The sequence below is a fragment of the Mesocricetus auratus genome, unplaced genomic scaffold (genome assembly GCF_017639785.1).
Source record: "Mesocricetus auratus isolate SY011 unplaced genomic scaffold, BCM_Maur_2.0 Super-Scaffold_100001, whole genome shotgun sequence".
In the NCBI taxonomy this organism is placed as follows: domain Eukaryota; kingdom Metazoa; phylum Chordata; class Mammalia; order Rodentia; family Cricetidae; genus Mesocricetus; species Mesocricetus auratus.
Window position 1 is genome coordinate 5,390,384 of NW_024429187.1, and position 18,715 is coordinate 5,409,098.

At 48.3% G+C, this 18,715-nt stretch overlaps 1 protein-coding gene across 1 annotated transcript in view; it reads right to left on the reverse strand.

Moving 5' to 3' along the window:
• Positions 1–18,715, reverse strand: part of Gucy2c (guanylate cyclase 2C) — an 81,052-nt gene that overhangs the window by 13,636 nt on the left and 48,701 nt on the right. Inside the window, exons 13-21 of the mRNA XM_005072889.4 lie at positions 17,952–18,014; positions 17,092–17,163; positions 16,567–16,671; positions 11,823–11,909; positions 10,514–10,646; positions 9,015–9,152; positions 7,195–7,283; positions 5,071–5,162; positions 1,655–1,813 (exon numbers count right to left, since the gene is read on the reverse strand). Coding sequence (XP_005072946.1) covers positions 1,655–1,813; positions 5,071–5,162; positions 7,195–7,283; positions 9,015–9,152; positions 10,514–10,646; positions 11,823–11,909; positions 16,567–16,671; positions 17,092–17,163; positions 17,952–18,014 — 938 coding nt within the window. The remainder of the gene's footprint in view (positions 1–1,654; positions 1,814–5,070; positions 5,163–7,194; positions 7,284–9,014; positions 9,153–10,513; positions 10,647–11,822; positions 11,910–16,566; positions 16,672–17,091; positions 17,164–17,951; positions 18,015–18,715) is intronic.

Here is an 18,715-nt window from a genome sequence, read left to right on the forward strand (position 1 = left end):
CTCCTAACCCTAAATCTCTCCAGTCCCTGAGTCTTTCATTTTTAAATAGATTAAGGAAACAAAGGACTTAAAAGGAAGTGGGAATTTCTGGTGATCCCATTGGACAGAGCTGTTACTAGAACGGAGCAGCACCAATCCTGTGCACTGTGAGCCTTCTGCGACCCAGGCCCTGGGTGTTCAGGGAGGCGGAGAAGATTTGGAGGCGAGAATAACAATTACAGAATGCCTGTGAATCCTCCAGGAAACCCATGCCAATCAGCCAGGCAACCAAGGTATTATCTTTTCCAACTAGGCAGTACTCTCCAGACAAGCAATTCTGCATAATACAATCAGGTTATGAGGCTCAGGCAACACCTACCCCCTTTGACCCAGAGGTGGTGGTGGTGGTGGGGCTTCTAGTGTATTCTTCTCAGAGTGTCCTTCCAGCCTGTGTGTAGGAGCTGAATGACCCATGGCTCTGATTAGTGAGGTGGTGGGTGGGTGGGGGCTTCTAGTGTATTCTCAGAGTGTCCTTCCAGCCTGTGTGTAGGAGCTGAATGACCCATGGCTCTGATTAGTGAGGTGGTGGGTGGGTGGGGGCTTCTAGTGTATTCTCAGAGTGTCCTTCCAGCCTGTGTGTAGGAGCTGAATGACCCATGGCTCTGATTAGGCTTTTTCTAGTTCTAGGGACCAAGTGAGGCATGTGTGTGTCCTCTACCTCTTCGCCCAGGCTAATAGAGAAGAAACTACTCTTTTTTTGGGAAAACAGTCATTAGTCTGGGAGGAAGTGGATCTAGGAAGGACTGGGAGAGGAATAACCCGGGCAAGCCACCATTACTGTGTAGTCCAGCATGCATGTCACAGGTAAGTGATGTTTCTTTTCTGCAGTGCTGGCCTCCGTTCCCATGGTTTTACTAAAGCCTCTCCTTACACTGAAGTAACACACATTAATGGGAAGAGACCATTACTTCGTGCTTGTACAAAGCCAGGGGCCAAACCACCATGGTGCAATACCTTGTTCATCTTAACATCCCCCAGGAACTTATTCAGGCACCAGTGTTTGGAAAACATTAAGCTATCTTGGGATTTCCGTATCATTGCCCTCTTTCTTCTGTTCTGACTATGCCATAACTTCACAAAGAGGAGGTTGATGTTGGCCCGTGGATGCCTGGGTGGTGAGACATCTAATGAGTGCTACCCATCTTCTCTCCCACTGACAGCTTCTGCTTATAACTTGGAGTTCTCTTGCAATATAAAGAAGAAAAGCAAAGAAGCTAATGCTCAATGCCTGAAAGTGTCGAGGGTCACACACTGCACAGGCAGGCTTGAGTTTCTGTTTGGAGACTGAGGACAGACAGGCAGCGACTTGCCTGGTGACTGTAGGCTGTGAGCTCAGCGAGGCGTTAGAACTCACAAACCATCTGCTCAGTCTGCGATTTCAGAGTGAAATCAGAAGGGGGTTCAGCAAGGCACAGACATCTTCAACCCCAATAATCTGCTCATGGGTCTCTAAAAGAAAGCCATCCTATAGAGTCCCAAGCAAATGCAAGGCCAGACGAAATCCAGAACAAAACCAGCCATGGTGAGAGGCAGGCATGCTCATGGCTTCAGCTGGGAGCCAAGGAGCCTGGCTGTGAAACCACGGGGAGCCACATCTGCAGGAAGCGCGCCTTACCGTGGGAGCAGCATAAAGTTAAGGCGGTCAGCCCTGTCCCTCTCTGCCTTGTACAGCTGGGTCCTTTCCTCCACCAGGTGTTCCAGGTTTCGAGAATACAGCTGTAGACGCCGGATCAAGGTGTCCATGTAAGATTCATTTTTTTGGTCATGAAAGAGGCTGCAGGTAGTAACAGACAAAGAGCTCGTACATATCTCAGCGAGGGGCACGTGGGGTCCGCACGGCGTTGTGCGCACTATGATAATGCTTACACATGCGAAGGCATGGGGGAAACTCTGAGGTGCCACACCGTTGACAAGTTCCCACTTCTGCCCCCAGGAGATGGCTTGCTGTGTGTGTGTGTGTGTGTGTGTGTGTGTGTGTGTGTGTGTGTGTGTGTGTGTGTGTGTGTATGAGTGAGTGCCTTGGTGTGGGTTTAGAGGAAGTCAGAGGATAACCTGGTTTTTCTGGGAATTGAACTCAGGTGTCTAGTCTTGTGTGGCAAGAGTCTTGAAATGATCCGCTGTCTCAACAGTCCCAAGAGAGAAATTTTTTTAACAAGCTCCCAAGGAATTCTTTTTTTTTTTTTTTTTTTTTTTTTTTGAGGCAGTGATTCTCTGTGTCCTGGAACTTGCTCTGTAGGCCAAGCTCACCTTGCACTCACAGAGATCCGCCTGTCTCTGCCTCCTGCCTCCTGAGTTATTAAAGGCATGTGCCACCACTGCCCTGCCCCCAAGGGATTCTTACTTGACCCCACCAGTAGAGGTTAGTTGAGCTGAATGGGACCAGGAGCAGGTGCAAGGACTAATGACTGTTAATCCCCTGTGAATAGATTCAATTAAAAGTTTTCCCCGCCTTGACTGAATCTTCATCACCTGGGGAACTATTACAACTTCCAATGCTGGTTACACCTGAGACCAGGTTACTTCTAGAGTGCCAGATTATACCCGAGATCAGGTTGCCCCTGGAATGCCAGGTTACACCCGAGACCAGTTGCATCAACTGCTGTAGGGGAGAATTCGGGGACACTGTTTCCTAAGGCTCCTCAGGGGAATTTCACATGTGCAGCCATGTTTGAAAACCCAGTCAAGGCTAAAGACTAGGGAGGGGCCCCTGCATCAGCACGAGGGTCCATGTCGTTGATACTGCACAGCCTCCCCTCTGACCCCAGCGAAAGGTTAGGGAAGAAGGAGTGAGAAGGCAGGAATTTAATATGTTGTTCAAACAGTGGCCACTACTGTCAATCAGACCATGGTGGCAACTAACTTCAGCTCTCATCCCAGCCTTGGATCTCCACCTCAGCAGGTATCTGAATCTTTGCACCTAGGATACCTCCAGCACGTCAGAGATGGAAGGAATGGTAGACGCCATCCAGCTCACTGCAGTTTTATGACTGAGGAGGTTGGTAACCTGTACGGGAGGTGTTTTGCCCTCTGTCCCCCGGCTAGCCATTATGGTGTCCTCCCATGGAGACCTGGTCTCCCAGCTCTCACGCCACTTTCTCTTCTCCCACCTGCTGGAGTTGACTGAAAGCACACAGCATGGTGTGGTGATACATTGTTTATGAACCAATAAAGCTTGATAGGAGAGCAGAATGCAAAGCTAGCCACAGACATAGAGGCCAGGCAGTGGTGGCACACACCTTTAATCCCAGGACTCAGGAGACAGAGACAGACAGATCTCTGTGAGTCCAGGGCCACCCTGGGCTACACGAGAGTGAATCAGTCTAAAACGAGAAACGGAGCTCACACAAAGGTGATCTCAGTACTTGGGATCCCACGCCTTTAATCCCAATACTCAGAGGTAAGACAGGAGCTGGGGTTCAGTCTCCAGCCACGATGAGGATTCTTGGAGATGGGATTGCCCTTTAAGTCTGAGGGAGAAGTGAGAGCTGTGGCTGGCTGCTTTGCTTTCCTGATCTTCAGCTTAAACCCCAGCACTTGTCGCTAGGTTTTTATTATCTCTACTACAGTGTCGCTGGATAGCAGGGTACAATCCCCCACTTCGACTTTGAATGTTGTTCTGATTCAGAAATGCAAATCTAAAGTGTCTAGGGCATAGCTGGTGATTTTGAAGATCTTTAAACTTGCTGAGCTCGGGGGCTGCAGAGTCGGCTCAGTAAGGGCCTGTTCTGATTTTCCAGAGGACCCGAGCTCTTCTCCCAGCACCCCATCAGGTGGCTCCCAGCCTCCTGCAATCCTAGCTCAGTCCCAGGGAGTCCGATGCCTTTATTGTCCTTGGGCACCTGCACAAGTGTGCACAAACCCACACAAGCACAAATAATTAAAAATGAAAACTAGATCTTCAAAAATCTAAGAATTTGCTAATCTTAATAATTACCCTTGCTGGGTGGTGGTGGTGCACACCTTTTATCCCAGCACTTGGGAGGCAGAGGCAGGCGGATCTCTGGGAGTTTGAGGCCAGCCTGGTCTACAGAGCGAGTTCCAGTACAGGCTCCAAAGCTACACAGAGAAACCCTGTCTCAAAAAACAAAAACAGAACAATAACCAAAAATTACCCATCTGGGCCCAGAGAGACGGGTGGGCGATTAAGAACACTGGGTGATTCAAAGGACCTGGGTTTGATTCCCAGCACCCTTGTGACAGCTCACAACTGTGTGTGACTTCAGTCCCAGGGTCAGACACCTTTTCTCTCCTCTATGAGTGCTGCACACAGACACACAGACACACAGACACACAGACACACATGCAAGCAGAACGCCCATATGTATAAAATAAATAGGTTCTACAAAAAGAATTGCCCAGGAGCTTTGTAGACTCTCGGGATCCAGGTTAGACTTACAGAAGGGTCTGGAAATTATATGTTTACATTTTTTCATACAATATATTTTGAGCATGTTTCCCCCCTCCCTTAACTCCTCCCAGGTACTCTCCACTTGCCCATGCACCCCAACTTTTATGTTCTCTTGGAAACTTTATGTTTTTAAGATTTTAATTTTGACTTATATATGTGTGTGTGTGTGTGTGTGTGTGTGTGTGTGTGTGTGTGTGTGTGTGTGGTGGAGGAACTGTGCCCTTGAACACAGTTGCCCAGGAAGTCCAGAGGCATCCTACCACTAGGAGGGGAGCTAAATGTGTTGTGAGCCTCCTGATGCGGGGTTATCGGAACCAAACTTGGGTCCTCTGCAAGAACAGTACGTTCTTAACTGATGAGCCCTCTTCTAGACTCTGGAAACTATTTTTAATTAAAAAAGTATGATTGATTATGATTTATTTTGCCCTTTGTCCTTGCGTGTTTAACTTTGTATGTCTCTCTCTCCCCCCCCCATCTCTGAATCATTTGAATTTTATGTAACAGGTGTGTTACAGCCTGAGAATTTTATTGGCATAAGCATTTTCAGTCCTTGGTGTCACTAAATAGCAGCTATCATTAAGGAATCCAAAACTGGGAACAAAAGGTAAAAATGTCAGCAATACCCAAATATCTTGGCCAGTGTGCTCTCGATTTTCTTGAAATCCGGCCTCTTTTCTGGGTCTTCCTCCCAGCAGCTTTTGACGAGTAAGTAGACCTGCAAAGAAGAATCGGGAGGCTTAGCTCTGGCAGGCTAAACTCCAGGATCAAGTCTCTCTGTTCTCCTTCACGATTGGCATGATCAAGGCGGGGATATCTCACAAGGATCTACATGAGGACCAGTCAGCAGCTCTGTCCTTTCCATGGTGTGGACTCTGCCACCTATACTACCACACCCAGCCGGTCTCTCCAGTGCAATTCTTTAAAGCGTGGTCACCGTTTGGATAAGGCTGGGTTTATTGGAGGGGCCAAATGCTTTACGAGAATGCGTGGTGTTTAGGATTCGGGGAGGGTAAAAAGACAGGAACGAGCCTCCAGCTAGCAAGACGACTTACCAAGTTAGGCAGCACATGCGCGCACACACACACACACACACACACACACAGAGGTGTAATAAGTAAAAGTTAACGCGTCTCGGCATAAATGAGGCAAGTGGGTCTCCATAAGAACAAAGCCCGGTGGTCTCCTCTCTGCTGCAGTGGAGTCAGTCCCCTGAGGACCATGCAGGAGACTTCTGTGTGCAGACCCCATCTCAATTGTGAACATGCATGTGTGTCTAAGTGTCCCTCGTGCACTGGTGCACAGCTGTCGTGGTGAAGAGGCACAGAGAAAAGGGAGGTGGAGAGGAAGGGTAGATGAGGGGAAGTCTGTGGGGCCATCGCCTCGTCTGCCACAGTGCTTGTGACTTGGCTCAAAGGGGAGGTGACAGTCATCTATTTAAATAAAGTTTGCTCCCCACTCCGGTTGAACACAGGCTGGTAAGTGGTTCAGCACACATTCCCGCTCTAAGGAAAACGGCACCTGGGAGGGACCTAAGGCCACAACCGCCTCCGTCTGCTTACCTAGCCTCTGGGTGATGCCCCTGCCTTAGCTCGGGCTGCACAGCTCTGGCGAGCAAACACAGATCGAGCCTTGGGCACTGGTGAGGGGTGGGCTTCAGGCTTATGATAATATACTAAATAATATTTGCTGGCACCACTGCACATGTACTTGAGGGCCATTATTAAGTAACAGGGTTGCTTGAACTCTTCATTCACCACCTCAACAGCAATCATATAGACTTGATGCCCACTGAGTGACTAATGGGAAGAGAGCATATACAGAGATAGATAGAGGGATGGTTTATGTCTCAGTAGAACAGAGCAAAATGACATGAAGTTTTAACGTGCTGCACAACTTAAGATTTATAAATAGTTTACTCTGGAATTTTCCATTTAGTCACTTGGGCCTCAGTGATTTCTGGTAACTGAAACTGTAGGAAGAAAACAATGCTGCCATTAACCATGTGACTTACTAGAGGCGCATACAGATGAGGTAATAAAAGAGCTGTTTACCACACTGCTAACCACACCCACTTTAGGCATGACTAAAGACATATACGGACAGACGTAAAGACGTATACGGACGTAGGCGGTGAACTACGTCACTAGCCAGGCCCACTTTTGGGCATGGCTAGGGACGTTATGGGGGAAGGCATAAAAGACTGAACAACGGAAGTCTTGGTCTCTTTTTTCCAGCTTTCAGCTTCCAGTTCGGCGGCGGAAAACTACTGGGCTCATCTGGGTTACTTGTTTGGTATCTTGTGAGTAATTTCTACAATGAATACTTAGTTTTACTTTCAGTAAGTGTGTCGCTTATCGTTACAGCGTCATTTGGTGTCAGACCACAAAGAAAAAAAAACTGTCAACAATGGGGACTATTTGATCTTTTCAACTGTGATTAGCTGAAAAATCTTGAGAGAGGGCAGTGGTACTGGGTTACCCGGGGGATCCAAATGGAGTCATCAGGCTCTTATTGTAAGAAGAGACGAGAACGAGCAAGACAGGGGAGGCAAGGATGTGACTGGGGGGGGCTACAAAACAAGGGGAGCCACCAGGAGCTTGTGAAGGAAGAATGGTCGACCTCCAAGGAACCTGGAGTTGAGCACAGTTTCTCTATGTGAATGCATCTTTGCTGTGTCACACACACACTTTGTGGTAGATGGTTAGAGCAGACAGATAACTGAATACCAGGGATACTGGCCAACTTACCTCCAGCTCCTTTTCATCTACAGTTTCCAGGAACAGATCTGGGCGGAAAGGTTTTATCCCATCTGAGTTTTCCACTCTGAAAATCTTCTCTGGTTGGGCGAGAATGATTACATTACAAGGAGAACCCCAGTGTGGACTGTTGAGCACATCTGAATTGACTCAGCCCTCGACGACTCTATAGTCCAATAGGACTGTGGCAGAGCCTCTCTACAGATGTGAGTACCGTGGGAGGAGCCTTCTCCCATCGACAACCCAGGAGTGGCTGTGCAGGTAGACAGCTGACATGTGAATACCTCGGATTAGATTACACCAGGCTCTCTCTGTCCCACACTCCATCCCCTGACTCCCAGATGTCTCAATCACCTGACCTCCAACACAGTCGTGAGTTAGTGCATGAGTTAGTGTTCAGAGAGTGAAGACCGAATGAATGGAGCCAAGGCTTTCCTTCAGTGAGAACGTGACAGAAAACTTAGCAGTACTTCCAAATGAGAATGAAGTGAGTGTGCTGTCTCACTAGTGTGTGCTAGTTTAGCTGGTAAGCAGGAAACTTCGCTTCTGTGATCTCACTAGTGTGTGCTAGTTTAGCTGGTAAGCAGGAAACTTCGCTTCTGTGATCTCACTAGTGTGTGCTAGTTTAGCTGGTAAGCAGGAAACTTCGCTTCTGTGATCTCACTAGAGTGTGCTAGTTTAGCTGGTAAGCAGATACTTCCCCTTCTGTGATTAGGAGGAGAGCCGAAGAGTGCTACAAAGAGGCTTTGCTTGTTGGCCCTTTTAAGACAGGAGGGTCTCATGCAGACCAGGCTGGCTTTAAAGTGGTTAGGAACTCCTGACTCTCCTGTCTCCATGTGTGATGGGGGATGCCCTTCTGTATGCTGTGAATATTGTTATTGGTTGATGAATAAAGCTGTTTCTGCTAATGGACAGGCAGGGTGTAGCCAGGCAGGAAGTATAGGCAGGGCTACCAGACTAGGAGAAAGTTGGGAAGAGGAAGGCAGGAGTGGGTTGTCAGGGAGATGCTGTGTGGATACCAGGAAGATAGGATGCCTGGGCATTCTCCGGTAAGCCAAGACCTCATGGAGATACATAGATGAATAGAAATGGGTTAATAATTAAGAAAGAGCTAGCCAATAAGAAGCCTTTGCCATCAGTCAAACAGTTTATAATAAATATAAGCCTCTGTATGTTTATTTGGGACTAAATGACTGTGGGACAGAAACTTCCATCTACACATGAGGTGGTTTGAAAGAAAATGGCTCCCAAAGGGAACATCACTATCAGGAGGTGTGGTCTTGTTGATGGAAGTATGTCACTGTGAAGGCGGGCTTTGAGGTCTCTTTTGCTCAAGCTTCCCTCAGTGTGACTGTCAGTCAACTTCCTGTTGCCTGCAAGATGCAGGACTCTCAGCTACTGTCTGCCTGCATGTCTCCATGCTCCCAGTCATTATGATAGCAGACTGAACCCCTGGAACTGTAAGTAAGCCACCCCAATTAATTGTTTTCTTTATCAGAGTCATGGTGTCTCATCACAGCAATAGAAAACACTAATAAGACACTCCACCTCCCAAGTGTTAGGATCACAGGTGTGGACCACCACAGCTAGCAGGTGAGGAACATCCTTTAACACCGATAAGCAATGTGCATGACAATGGCACCTGGGTGAGCTCTCTAACACTGAGCCTTGGCAATCCTGTGCAACTCAGAGATGGAGCCACTCCCTTAGCAGATGAGAGGCCTGGGATGTGGGACCAGAGACTGGCTGGCCACTGAGTCCAGAAGGCAGATGTCTGGTTCGTGCCTGGCTGTGAGGGAGGTCTGACTCACCGTTCTGGTCCCGGCAGCTCTGCGTGTAGAAAGTTTCCTTACGAAGGATGATCTCCTGGGCAATGATCCCGAAGCTGTACACATCTCCTTTCTGAGAGACGCTGGCTTGCCGCAGGTGCTCAGGAGCGGTCCACAGGTCTGTGTGTGAGACATCAACAGGACAGAGTTGGGGGAGGTGGTTTTACTTAGGTGGAAAGTTCAATTAACAGGCATCCACGAACATCAGATCCAGCTGAGGATGGGCTGTGTCTCATCTGATTAAAGTTCTGTTTCTTTGCTTTATGAACCAACTTGGCACCCAACAGGTCCTTAATAAGAACTCATTGGGGCACAGAAGGTTGGCCCAGTGGGCAAAGCACTTGTGTAAATGTGAGGGCCAGAGTTCGGATGCCCCAGAACCCCTGTGAACAGTGGGTCGGTGTGGTGACCGCATGCCATTCCAATGTTCAGAATGTGGAGACAAATTCCCCAGGGCAAGCTGGCTGGTCAGAATGGCCTTACCGACAAGGTCAGGTTTAGATGTGCATGAGACTGACTCAGAGAACAAACTGGGGAGTGATTGATGGCTCCTGACATAGCCTCAGGCTTCGGCTCAGCACACACCTGTATGTGCTCCCACACAGGGTCATGCTAAACTTCACGGGATTGTGGAGAGAGGCAGAATTATAATTTTCTCCTATTTAGGAGGGTAAAACCCAAAGGATTGAGACACAGAATTGGAAATAAGACCTTCACTTTTGGAGCTAGAAAGTGTACGGAAACAGTGAGTTCTGGACTCTGAGGCCACTTAATTGTGACTTAAAGAATGGAGGAGAAATGCTTGCATGCTTGCCCTCATATAACTGGTGTGTCTTTGTGTTCCTTTTCTGGAACTGACAAAGGAGGTTTAATTTCACGTGTGTGTGTGTGTGTGTGTGTGTGTGTGTGTGTGTGTGTGTATCTTGTCATCACAGATAAGTGAGTGGTGACATCCACATGGGAACTGGGTCTCCTCCTCTGTATGCTATCTTCTTGAGCAAAACTCCAGCTGTAATCTCTCTCCCCTATCCTACAAAGGATAAGTTCAATGAGATGGTTCTACAGTTCTTCCTGTTCTAGCTTCTCCAAGTCTGTAAGTTCCTTCCTCAAACTTTTTCACTCATCTCCGGAGACACACAGATGAATACTGAGGACATCATCCATGGAGGAGGATACCTGTGTAACTCAAAGAGCATTTGTTGAGGGGCTGGAGAGATGGCTCAGTGGTTAAGAACATTATACAAGGAACCTGACTTCAGCTCCTGTCACAGCCAGCTGTAACTCCAGGTCCAGGGGATCTGATGCCCTCCTCTGGCCTCCATGTGCACAGACGTTCACACAGGCAAAACACTCATACCCATGAAACTAAAAATACGAAACGAAACACGCCCCGCCCCTTTTTAAAGCATTCATTGACTGACAGAGAGGCGAGGTAAAAATTTCAAAAAAGGGGAAAAAGTGCTAGCAAAAGAGGCACAGACCTTTTTTTGGAGGTAGGATGGAGTTGCACCCGAAATCTGTGATCTTCACCACCATTCGGCTGTCCACCACACAGTTGGTGGACTTCAGACGCCCATGGACCTCAATCTTGCTGGAGTGCAGGTATGACATCCCCTGTAAGTTTTCAGATGGCGGGAGAACAAAGAGCCATCACACGCTTTGGCTGAATGACCATTTGATAGAAGTGACATTTTCAATCTATTTCTCTGTACATGTTGCCATGCTAGCCAATTTAAAATCCATGCTGTGAACCTTGCTTTAAAGGTACTGTGAAAACCACAGTGCTTGCCTATATGCTGTGAGGCACAGGTCCATAACAACAACAAAAATAAAAAGGCATTTGAATGTAAACCCTAGTTGAGTAGCTAGCTACAAGCAATACAAAGCACAGGGCTTTGTGATCGTTTGTGTGGGGGGGGCGTGGTATATGGGGGACGGTGGGAAGGCGGGAAGGTCAGAGGTCAGTCTCTGATTATGTTGTTACTTGGGTCCATACACCTTGTTATTTTTTTTTTAATTTTTGGTTTTATTTTGCTGTTCTGTGTTTGATGCATGTGTGTGGGTACAAGCCTGCCACAGTACATGTAAGGGGGTCAGAAAACATTTCAGGAGTTTGTTCTCTTTCCGCTGTGGGTTCTGGGGATGGCACTTATATTGTCAGGCTTGTGTGACAAGTGAGTCATTCCCTGAGCCCTCTGGAAAGCCCCCACCTTGTGAGACAGTCTCTCTCTGGGGCCAGAGCTTGCCAATTAGGCCAGGCTGATTGGTCTGTGAGCCCCGGGGAATCTGCCTATCTCCTCCTCTCTGGGTCTAGAACTGCAGAGTTGCGTCACCGTACAGATGAGTTTTACATGGGTTCTGAGAATTAGATTCTGTTCTTCTATGTGAGAGGCAAGCACTGTACCTAGTGAGGCATCTGGTCAACCCTGCCTTTATTGTTTACATGCTTTCACTTACTGCTTATTTGGACACGTCTCTAGCTCTCTGGTGCCTTGATCTAAAAATACTGATAAGTCAACCTTACATTTATGACAGGAATGACTGGACTGAATTATTTCCTAAGGTCAGAGATCTAGCAGATTTGGAAATTATTTCATATGGGATTTTCTTTATGACAAATCTAAGAGAATTTGTGAGCACACACATTATTTCAAGTCCTATATATGGCATAGCTACCATTGTTGCCATTTACAGATAAAACCACCATGAATGATGCCCAGCAGCTTGTTACACTATTTTGTTTGTGTGTGTGTGTGTGTGTGTGTGTGTGTGTGTACACTGGTCTCTTACCTTAGCAACATCATATAAAACAGAGATCTTGAACTCCCAATCCATGAATGTGCCATCAGGGTAGGAAATGGTGTCATTTAAAACTTCCTGAATAGGAGAGAAAACACACATACACACAATTAAAAAGGGGAAAGGCATCAGGGAAAGATGTCATGTAGAGATGAGTCAAATAATCCAACCATGAGACTCTTGAGTCAGGAATAAACTGGGACACCACCACCACGTTTTATCATCACGGGTTGTTTGACAGAGCTACAGTCTGAGAAGTATGTTAGACCATTTTGTTGTGTGACTGTCATGGAGTCCTCGCACAAACCTAGGGCCTAGGACCTTCAAAGTCCAGGCCACAGGGAACAAGGCCTGTATATCACCGACATGCTTAGTGCAGAATGGTATTCTTGCCACGCTCTGACACAGGCACAGACACAGCCAAACACACACACACACACACACACACTCTCTCTCTCTCCCCCCCCCCCCCCCCTCTCTTTCTGTCTCTCTGTCTCTCCACAATCTTGCCTCCAGGGTCACGAGGAACAAAACAACACAACACAAGGATAAATCAAATACCATCAAAATGACTCAGGAGTCTTAAACAGGAGAGTTTCTACCAGTTTGAGGTCAGCCTGAGCTACATAGTGAGACCCTCTCTCAAGAAAGGAAAAAAGAGAAGGAAGAAAGGGAGGGAGGGAAGAAAGAAGGAAGGAAAGGAAAGATGAGATGTACTGTGTTGCTGACCAACATGGCATGCTGTTCTGCAGTAAGGGTTTTTTTTTTTAATCTATGGAAATATATCCTACGATAACACTGCAACATAGTAACCTAAACTAACAATAAAGCAACAGTACAGTAAACACATAGACCAGAAACATAGCCATTGGTTGTCATTATCAGATATGCACTGTATTAGGAGGTGGAGGCAGGAGGATCAGAATTTCAAGGGCAACCTGGGCTACATAATTAGTAGGAGGTCAGCCTGGGCTATGAGACTATCTCAAAACCTCCACACAAACAAAACAGGTATTGGGTGGATTTCCCATCAGGTAGGGGAGAAAGATGAGCGGATGCTGTCTGGACACTGGCCTTGGGGAGCCTGCCCTGCCTGCTCCATGTCACGAAGACCAGACGAGTGTATTTGGTTTGCATGTTTTTAAACACTTTGCTTTTGAGGCAGGCTCTCCCTTGGTAGTCCACAAGACCTGAAGCATCCTGTGTGTCTGGCACACCCAGCACGGAGGAGGCAGAAGTCCCTATGCTGCCTTGAAGTTGTGTTTCTCCTCATCTGGCCCCAGAGAGCTGGGATTACAGGTGTGTCACCACGCCCGGCTGCACCAGTGTTTTAAAGCAGGGATTGCTGCTGGGAATTTCTTCGTTAGGCTCCTGCCTCTGCTCAATGTCAATTACTTCAACTGACTTAATTGCTCTGGGTTTTAAGTCAGCTAAAATTTTTGTCCCCAAGGGGGAGCTCTTGACTTTCCTAGGAATTGGAGGCGGGAGGCCTTGAGGCACTGGAGTGGTCACTATAAAGATGCAGGTTTTCGTTAAACCAGCAAGCAACTGTCTGCAGTGGAGCCTGGAGGGGAACAACTGTTTCTTGTTTTAGGAAAAAGCCTGATTGGAGTCTTGGTTTACTTTGGGTGTGACACCAATCATTTCTCAAGAGGGTCTTGAGTTATTAGTCATTTGAGATATGGCTTGGGGCAGGAGGATTGCAGTAACTCTCTCCTTTCTCCCTTTGCTTCCCCTGGGTGGGACTCTGTTTTGAATAAAAAAGAATACAGGATTGGAAGGCCCAGGAATATGAAAAAGTTGTACGTTTAGAGCCTATCCATGTATTTCCGAGTGTAGTAGGGCTGATAGTCACTTTGAACCCTTGCCCTGCATTCTCTCAGGCAAAGGAAAGGCAAATCCACCACCATGTAAACATTTTGAACTACCCTGTAATCAGAAGTTGTAAACCCCAGAATCCCCTCCAATCTCAGGTGTGCCTGGAGATACACGGAGACACCCGGAAGGCCGTAATCCCAATGTGTACTCTCTGGCCTGTGTATAACCTTTGGCTATAAAAAAGGAGCTTGCAGCCCTTTCTATGGATAGCAGAGTCAAATTATTCTCTGCAGCCCTAACTAGTTAGAAGTTGTCATCCTCCTCACCCCCACCTTCGTGTTTTTGAGTAAAGTTGCTTCTGGTTAATAGACTTCGGTAGTCTGATTCTGTTATTTGTGTAATTCCAGGACCCAACAGTATCTTGCATGAAGTGTGAACAGAATTTTTAAAAATATCAAAGGGTAGAAAAGAAAATTACCACTGGCTACATCACCTGACCTATTGTCATTTAAGGATTTCTCTTCTATCCTTTAATGTATATTATCAGGAAGCACTCGCCCCTGATCTATAAAGTCAGATATGAAGGCTTGCGCGCCACCCACTTCCTATGCTATTTCAATAGTTCCAGCTGTTAAAGGCTGGGAAGTCATTAATATCATATTCGTTTTGTCAGTATACCAGGTAAAGCTGCCACTTTCAGGTCCGTTAACAGGGCCACATGGAGGCTGAGGGGGCTAGCCTGGCTAAAGCACTCCATGTAAGTGTGAGACTGGGGGTTCAGATGCCTAACACCCACACAGACGGCAGGCAGCACGGGGGCCTGTTGCAAGCCCAGCACAGGCGGAGGCTGACAGCCTGCAGCAGGGTGACTCGATGGCCTGTTGAAATCATGGACTCTGTTCAAGCGAGAGACCCTGCCTCAATATACAAGATGGGGAGTCATCAAAGAATATGCCTGGCATCAGCCTCTGACCTCCACGCTTGCACACACACACACACACACACCTCTACACACACACACCACACCTCTACACACACACACCACACACCTCTACACACAGACACCACACACCTCTACACACACACACACACACCTCTACACACACACACCTCTACACACACATACCTCTACACACACACCACACACCTCTACACACACACACCTCTACACACCACACACCTCTACACACCACACACCTCTACACACACACCACACACACACCTCTACACACACACACACCACACACCTCTACACACACACCACACACCTCTACACACACACACCACACACCTCTACACAGACACACCACACACCTCTACACACACATACCTCTACACACACATACCTCTACACACACACCACACACCTCTACACACACACACCTCTACACACACACCACACACACACACCTCTACACATACACACCTCTACACACACACACACCACACACACCTCTACACATACACACCTCTACACACACACACCACACACCTCTACACACACACCACACACACACCTCTACACACACACATACATACACAACACACAGCACACATGCCATATGCACAACACCTAAGTCACATACACAAACAATACACACACAACACATATACACACAAAACAACATACACACCACACCCACATATACCCCCCACACCGCACACACCCTCAGTTCATATCACACACAATCAGAGCATATGATTGTTAAGAAACCTTTTGTATGATACATTATCTTAATTTTACTACAGGCAGAATTAACCAAGTTCTATTGCTTGTTTTGTATACAACTAGTTTAACATCGCAGCACAGTTTCCTATTACAGCATTTCATAGACATTTTCCTGTGTAAGGTCCTAACTATAGCTGGGCTGTAGTCAGTCTTACGCTAGTCTTGTTAGGTGGTCAATGAGTCTGGAGGGTGTTAGCTTTTAACTTTCAAGCAGTATTTGCATAGACAACAGGAATTGTCATCTAAGTTTAGAAGAGCTGAGCTGATAGTCTTTGTGTGGGAATTGCAATTTAGTCCTTTCTTGTTGATGAGGTGACAGGTGGTAAAACAGGAAATATGTTTGGTCTTCCCGTGCCTAGTTCCTGGCAACCAGCTGCTAAAACCCGTGCCATTTCCGACAGAGGAAAATGGAAGAGGCAGGAAAAGAGCACTGCTAACACCCATGTGATGAGCGCTTTCTCCATGGACCTCCAGAGTGCACCGGCAGTCACCGGAGCCGGCGCCCTGAGCGCTGCCGTTGCCTGCACCCCAGTCTTCAGGGTGCTCAGTGGCTTGAGGGTCCTAGCTTAAAGCTCGCTTCTTCTGGAAACCTGACCCGGCCCCATCCTTCTCTTTCTCAGCCCTGGACCTGCTCATCCTGAATAGCAGAGCCGGCCCCTGCTGAGTCAGCTTCCACTCCTGCTGAGAGGGAGTGGGGTGAGAACTGGATCGAGCAGCAGCAGGATTTACAACAGCCCATCTGATGCCATCCGAGCACCCGAACACCCGAGCACCCGAGCACCCGAGCACCCGTCCCTTGTGCATTCCGCTCAAAAGCAAGCGAAGCAATGCAAAAGGCACCTCAAAGCAGGTCCCCCTCTTTGCTCCTTTGCCTACTCTGCTAGCCTGAATATTTTTGGCTTGCTCGTAATGATGTCATAGGAACGAGTGATGCAATCCGATGGCCCTGATCACCATTCCTGACAGCTCTCTGGTGTCGTTCCATTGAGTACAATTTTTAATTTATTTTATGCGTGTGAGCGCTTTGTCTGCATGCGTGTATGTCCATCACATGTGTGCGGGAGCCCACAGAGACCAGAAGGGGGCGTTAGTTCCCCCCGGAATTGGAGTTACGGGCGCTTTTTTCTTTTCTTTTCTTTTTCACACGGTGGACCACTGAGGCAATAGGAAGTGATCATGGTTCCTTACCCGGAGGGACCCTCTCTCACAGTATTCAACCACACCAAAGATCCTGGTGTCCAGCTTCACGGTGCCGTAGAACTTGGTCAGGTTGTAGTAGTCCGACTGCAGCAACTAGGAGAGCAGGCCACTAGGCTGGTTACAAAGCAGAGCCGAGGGGGTGGGGTGGGGTGGGGGTGGGGCGGGGGTGAACAGGCCACTAGGCTCGGTACAAAGCTAGGCGGCAGGGAGCAGGTGGGCGTGGGGGTGCCAGGGTGGAGATTTATGCCCCAGCTCCCTCTGAGGTCTATGGGCAGAAGAACCCAGCTGCGAATCCCTCTTCCCACACGCATTACATCTTCCTCGAGCGCACTAACAGTCTAAATACTCTTACATGATACCCGGCATGTCAGGCCTCACTCTCCAGCCTCCCTTGGTAGATTGTCAACAAGAGGGAAGCCTAGGCACCCTTTCCTAGCCTGCAGGCGGTGGGCGGTGGCAAGGCTGGGGACCTCGGGGTCCGGGGAATGCGATGGAGCGTTACCGGGCCCGTACCTTGTTCAACTCGATCTTCTGCTTCTCTGTGAAGTTGCCATCGCTGTGCTTGAGGTCCTTCAGAATCACTTTCTGCAGAGATCAATTGCGGAAAGGGGGGATTGCTGTAGCGTGAGTCTTTTCCGGGCAGTCTCCAACCCAGCCGAGCCACAGATGGCAGAGTGCAATTCTTTAAGTGCATAGCTCAGAAGTTCGAGTGAGGCCCCAGAGTATCGTAAACCTCCTGGAGCAGCTGCAGGCTTCCAGCTCTGGGGCCTGGTAACCGGGATGTAGCGGGCTTGGGGCTTGAACGTTTCATGTAGAGTGACCAGGGGACATGGAAGGGAGGAGGAGGGAGGGAAGGAGAAAACGAGAAGTGGGAAGGGAAGAAACAGGAAGGAAAAACGAGGAAGGAAGGACGGAGGCCCTCCCTGACAGGGAAGTCTTGAGAATGAAGTATAAGGGCTTCCCTGAGTGAGCCGAACCTCAGGTTTCCTTTTCCTTCCTGTTCTCCACGTCTCACAAGAATGTCTCATTTGTTCTTCATGTCCCCAGAGCCCTCCCTTCCATGTGGAAGGAACTCTTGCAGCTACCTGGGCCCCTCTACCGTCCCATGGCCAAGGTCAGGGCCCAGGGCAGCTGTGTGTCAGAACACCCAGCATACACGGGTCAGGGCAGTGAGGGCTATTCTAACTACCGACAGGGTTCAGGGGAGCAGGGGTGAGGTGGGGCGGGGGGGGGGGGGGCTGTACCAACCCAAAGGGTTTAGGAGAGTAGGGAGGCAGGGACAACAATGGCAATGATGACAGCTGTACAAACTGACAGGGTTTACTGAGAGGCTTCAGGACACTGGGTGCAGGGCCGGGGATTACTATACCAACCTTTTTGTCGTATTTACACTGTCGTAGTCTCTGGATTGTATCTCGTCTCCTGTCGTCGTCAATCTGGCAGAGAAAAGAACAATGCTAGAGAACCTCCCATCCATCCCTCATCCCCACACAGCCAAAGGCTACGAGGCTTCCAGGGGGCGTGTCTGCTGAGTGTTCCTAGACTGCTGGGCAGGAGCCCACAGTGGAGACTTTAAACTTAAAAAAAAAAGAGAGAGAAAGATTTGGGGATCTTTCTGAACAGGAGTCCCTGGACACCAAGGCTCTGTGCAAGTCTCGTGTTTCCTTTGGGAGGGCGAAGCTATTATGTTCTGCAAAGGCAATTTGAGATTATGAGGCTAAAGTCGCCTCCTGGGAAGGCTGGCTGCTTCTGTGATGTGCGTGTGCATTTTCCAACTGTAGGCAGGATGGCAGGGGAAGGCCAGTGGTCCTGGGTTCTATAAGATGTCAGGTTGTAATAATGTATGGAGAGCGAGCCAGTGAGCGGCACTCCCCCATGGCCTCTGCATCAGCTCCTGCCTCCAGGTTCCTGCCCTGCCAGAGTTCCTGTCCTGACTTCCTTCAGTGATGGGCAGTGACATGGATGCATAGCCAAATAATCCCTTTTCTCCCCGAGCTGCTTGTGGTCATGGTGTTTTGTCACAACAATAGTAACCCTAGCTAGGACAGGTGAATTATCATCCTTGCTAAATGCATGAGGCTATCCTTAAATGTAACTGAAATAGTTCGATCAATTTCCAAGGATGACTACTGGTACA